This window comes from Cloeon dipterum, chromosome 1, assembly GCF_949628265.1.
Source record: "Cloeon dipterum chromosome 1, ieCloDipt1.1, whole genome shotgun sequence".
Taxonomy (NCBI): domain Eukaryota; kingdom Metazoa; phylum Arthropoda; class Insecta; order Ephemeroptera; family Baetidae; genus Cloeon; species Cloeon dipterum.
The window spans coordinates 42864985-42868439 of NC_088786.1; the positions used below are offsets into that span (position 1 = coordinate 42864985).

General features: G+C 39.2%; 1 protein-coding gene across 1 annotated transcript; it reads left to right on the plus strand.

The window, feature by feature from the left end:
• Window positions 1-1894: 1894 nt before the first annotated feature.
• Window positions 1895-3105, plus strand: LOC135934665 (uncharacterized). Its single transcript, XM_065476582.1, has 6 exons — window positions 1895-1960; window positions 2147-2202; window positions 2262-2362; window positions 2421-2625; window positions 2681-2791; window positions 2861-3105. The coding sequence occupies exons 1-6, from the start codon at window positions 1909-1911 to the stop codon at window positions 3056-3058; spliced, it is 723 nt and encodes a 240-aa protein (XP_065332654.1). The 5' UTR covers window positions 1895-1908; the 3' UTR covers window positions 3059-3105.
• Window positions 3106-3455: the final 350 nt, after the last annotated feature.

A 3455-nucleotide genomic window follows, 5' to 3' on the forward strand; every position in this document is an offset into this window, starting at 1 on the left:
AAGTGGCTGGGATAAAAAGCAGTGACGAGAGGAGAGACGAAGAGAGACCGCATAGCGCACTGTTTGGATGAATAAATTTAAAGGAAGCAAACAGGCAGCTAGCTGTTAATTTACTTTGAAAACCAGCGCCTGCTGCAAGTTGGATTTCTGCAACCGGCGTTGATTTATTGCTTAGCGAGTTGCATAAATACATTCTCTTTCTCAAACAATCGAGACCTCTCTTTCTCCTGAATTCAGCGCTTAATAATTTTCAGCGCCACCACAGCGGCCGCGACTCTTTTCGTGCTGTCACACATATTTTACGCTTTCGTGCGTTAAACTTTATTAAAACTAATTTGTAGCGAGATTCAATTTTACCGCGAGTTCTGAAGCATTCACCGCATCCATAACACATTTTCTGCTGACCAAGAGGCAAATTGCGACACGTCAAGATCAGAATTCTCTCGGATCAAAGCCTCTGCATTCTCCAAGGTTTTTAATTAGAAACATTACCAAGGTTACATATTCGTCATAAATAATTATATGCAAGTCAACAAAAAATTCGATTTCTATTTCGTGTGGGGAGTTTGAAGCAGAGGATCACGCTGAAGATCATTTTGGTCGCGTGAATCTGGCCAGGGCTCGCTATAAAAACATTCCACGAATAAATAATTAATTATTTAATTTAATTAAATAATTTAATCTGTCTTGGATTCTCCTGTGAGAGCAACTGGCCTACGGAATTCGCGTGTGCGGCGGCGGCCATGCCCGCCAACCCGGGAATTTTTTTAAAAGCACTGCTTCCAGCATTTTTTATAAGTCCATCTGACGGGAAAATTTGAATAAAAAATCGAAATGGGTTGTGGAGCAAGTTTTGCACTGTAAAAAAAAAAATAATTTTCAAAGTTAAAAAATCCGATGATTGCTTGCTGTTTTTCACCCTGAAATAAAAACCGTTCAAATTGTTAATCTAAAGGGTCCGACGTAACAATGTTTATTTCTTGTAGAAATCAGTCAAATTGCCTACATCAAAAAGATTCGATTTGGAATCATTAAATTGAAAATTTTCCTTCTCTTCGAATTTGTTACTTATTTCAAATACTTAAGCTATTCGTTAAATCAATCGCTTTGCTGTTAATTCTGCAGGCGATAAGAAATAAATTAATCCGTCTGATTAAATTAGGACGAGACACGGCACCTGCGTGATTTATAAATAAACGCTTGGCAGGCGCAGTGAAATTCATTCTTTCCCGAAAGCCAGGAAAAAGCTAAATTTCAAGCAGTTCCCCTAAACGAGATGGTAATTTAAATGAAGTGAGGAGGGAGGACGAAAATTTTTAATCTTTTGTGCAATTTGGGAAAATTGCATTCAAAATATATTCGGATTTTCATATTTTTATCTTCGGCCAGACGATTTATCACAAACTTATTGATCATTCGAGATCTGCCACCACTGCGAGCGTAAAATGTTAAATACTAATTAATTTTTTCCGAATGAGTTTTTTCATCTATTGGCAAAACAATTTTCCGCCTCTAAAAAAGAAACTGGACGTGTCGAAGAACAATTTGCGCTGCTATCTGAAAAGAGGTCATTGTTTTTCGTATTTTAACTACACTTTTGGGGGAAGTGAGTTGAATTATTAATTATTTTTTCTTTCCTACCTCGCTGCATATTGATAACAAAACGCTCGCATTTTACTTACGAAAAAGGAGGCCAACCAGCGTTTGAATTTTTACGACGGAAACACGGTGATAAAATGTGATTATTTCTCGTGGAATGACCTCCGTAGTTTTATCAACACAAGGAAGAGAAAATTTCAAACGCGGGCGAACGTGATTCGTCGAAATTTCTTGCTACCTTTATTCAGTGCCTTGCTCTGTGAACATAAAAAGGGTAGAAAAGCGTCGAGTCGCATTGTCGGTTGCACAATGTCACGGACTACGGTTCTTTTGCTTTGTCAACTGCTCGTCTCATTGTCAGGTATATGACCTTCTCGCACTCAACATTAGATTCGTGCTTTTTCCTTAATTCACTCTCTCAGCATTGAGAACGAACCACAAATTTCCTTACTTTGAACAACTGCATCCACAGGCTTGATATTTTTAAAAATTCTTAGTAAATTGTAGTAAAAATATGATAAAATCGATTGATTAAGTTTTGTTTCAGTTGGCTGGGGTTTGTCGGTTATTAGTGATGCCGGACCCAACGAATTCCCCTACGTCGTGAGTGTCCTCGACTCAATTCTTTACCAAACTTGAGCACACACAAGCTTTAATTTCAGGTGAAGCTTACTATTCGAGGTTTGCCTTACTCTTACACCGAAGCAGCAGTAGTAGTGAGCAAGAAATATATCATAAGCTCAGGAGGCTTTTCCTCAATCGCGTGAATATATAAATATTAAAAAAGCAATCGCGCGATATTATTAAGGATTTATTTCCAGACCAGCAAATATGAGTGTCACGGATCAATCTGGAAAGGTTCGGCCCGTAGCAAGAGTTCAACCCATTGTGTCCGATAACTTTTCTTCTCTGAAAGTATGTGAGAAATTTCGAGGGGCAACCATGCCGATGACGGCCTCCAGTTTCAACGACCTCTCTGCTGACGTAAATTCTACCGCTTTTCTGCTTTTATTCAATGCGTCATCTGTTAGTTTCGTCTTTTGCACGAAACCTCCTTTTCACTCTATTTTTCTTCTTGAAGCACGTCTTGCGGAAATTGCCTGCCTCCGTGATGAAAACTGCGAGCTGCCCTGCTGCCGATGGAGGCAAATATATTTGCACGTACCAGGATTTCACTCCAGGTTACTGCTCGGTGAGTTCTTTCTTGCTGTATCATTCTCTCTACGGATCGAATACTGGGATTTCTTTCCATTGTCTGCAGTTTTTATCCGACTCGGAAACAACGCCTACCTACGACAATTGGGCGTTAATTACTATCGGAAGTCAAGTTCAAGGATATTTGTACTCGATCTATTGCGATTTCTCGACTGGCACAGTGAATGATACTTGGTTGTTTAATAACTACGGCTACTACCGCCAATCAATCATTGCTGAAATTCCCGAGGTTGACATTAAATAATTACTTGTGGACTTTCAGGTAATAAAATGAAATCCTCAGCCTTTCAAGACTCTCGCGTCTTTCATTAAAAGTGCAACATATTTACAAATTATTGCCTGTCTTGCTCAAAATTTATTTCTCCAGCGAATAAAAACTAATTTTGCTTGATTGTCATTGAGATTTAAATTCTCCAGTCGGCGTGGATTAAATAGAAAAATCTGAATATGTATTTAAACAAAGCAACGTACAATTGGCCAAAGTATTGCACGAGATAAAATAATTCGAATTTGACACTGCGTAAACTGATTATTCTGCTGCCGAACTGCGCAAGGTGAGGTTGCAAGGTCTCCACCCTGGTGGACCTGAAGAAGCTGGTCGTCAAGCAGACCCTCTGCCTCCAACTTGAAGACCTGGTCTG

Bases quoted from the DNA above. Each gene is read 5' to 3' on its own strand.
- LOC135934665 (XM_065476582.1), top strand. From the start codon at position 1,909: ATGTCACGGACTACGGTTCTTTTGCTTTGTCAACTGCTCGTCTCATTG. The intron at 2,626-2,680 runs GTTAGTTTCGTC...TTCTTCTTGAAG, and splicing joins TTTTATTCAATGCGTCATCT to CACGTCTTGCGGAAATTGCC. The intron at 2,792-2,860 runs GTGAGTTCTTTC...CATTGTCTGCAG, and splicing joins TCACTCCAGGTTACTGCTCG to TTTTTATCCGACTCGGAAAC.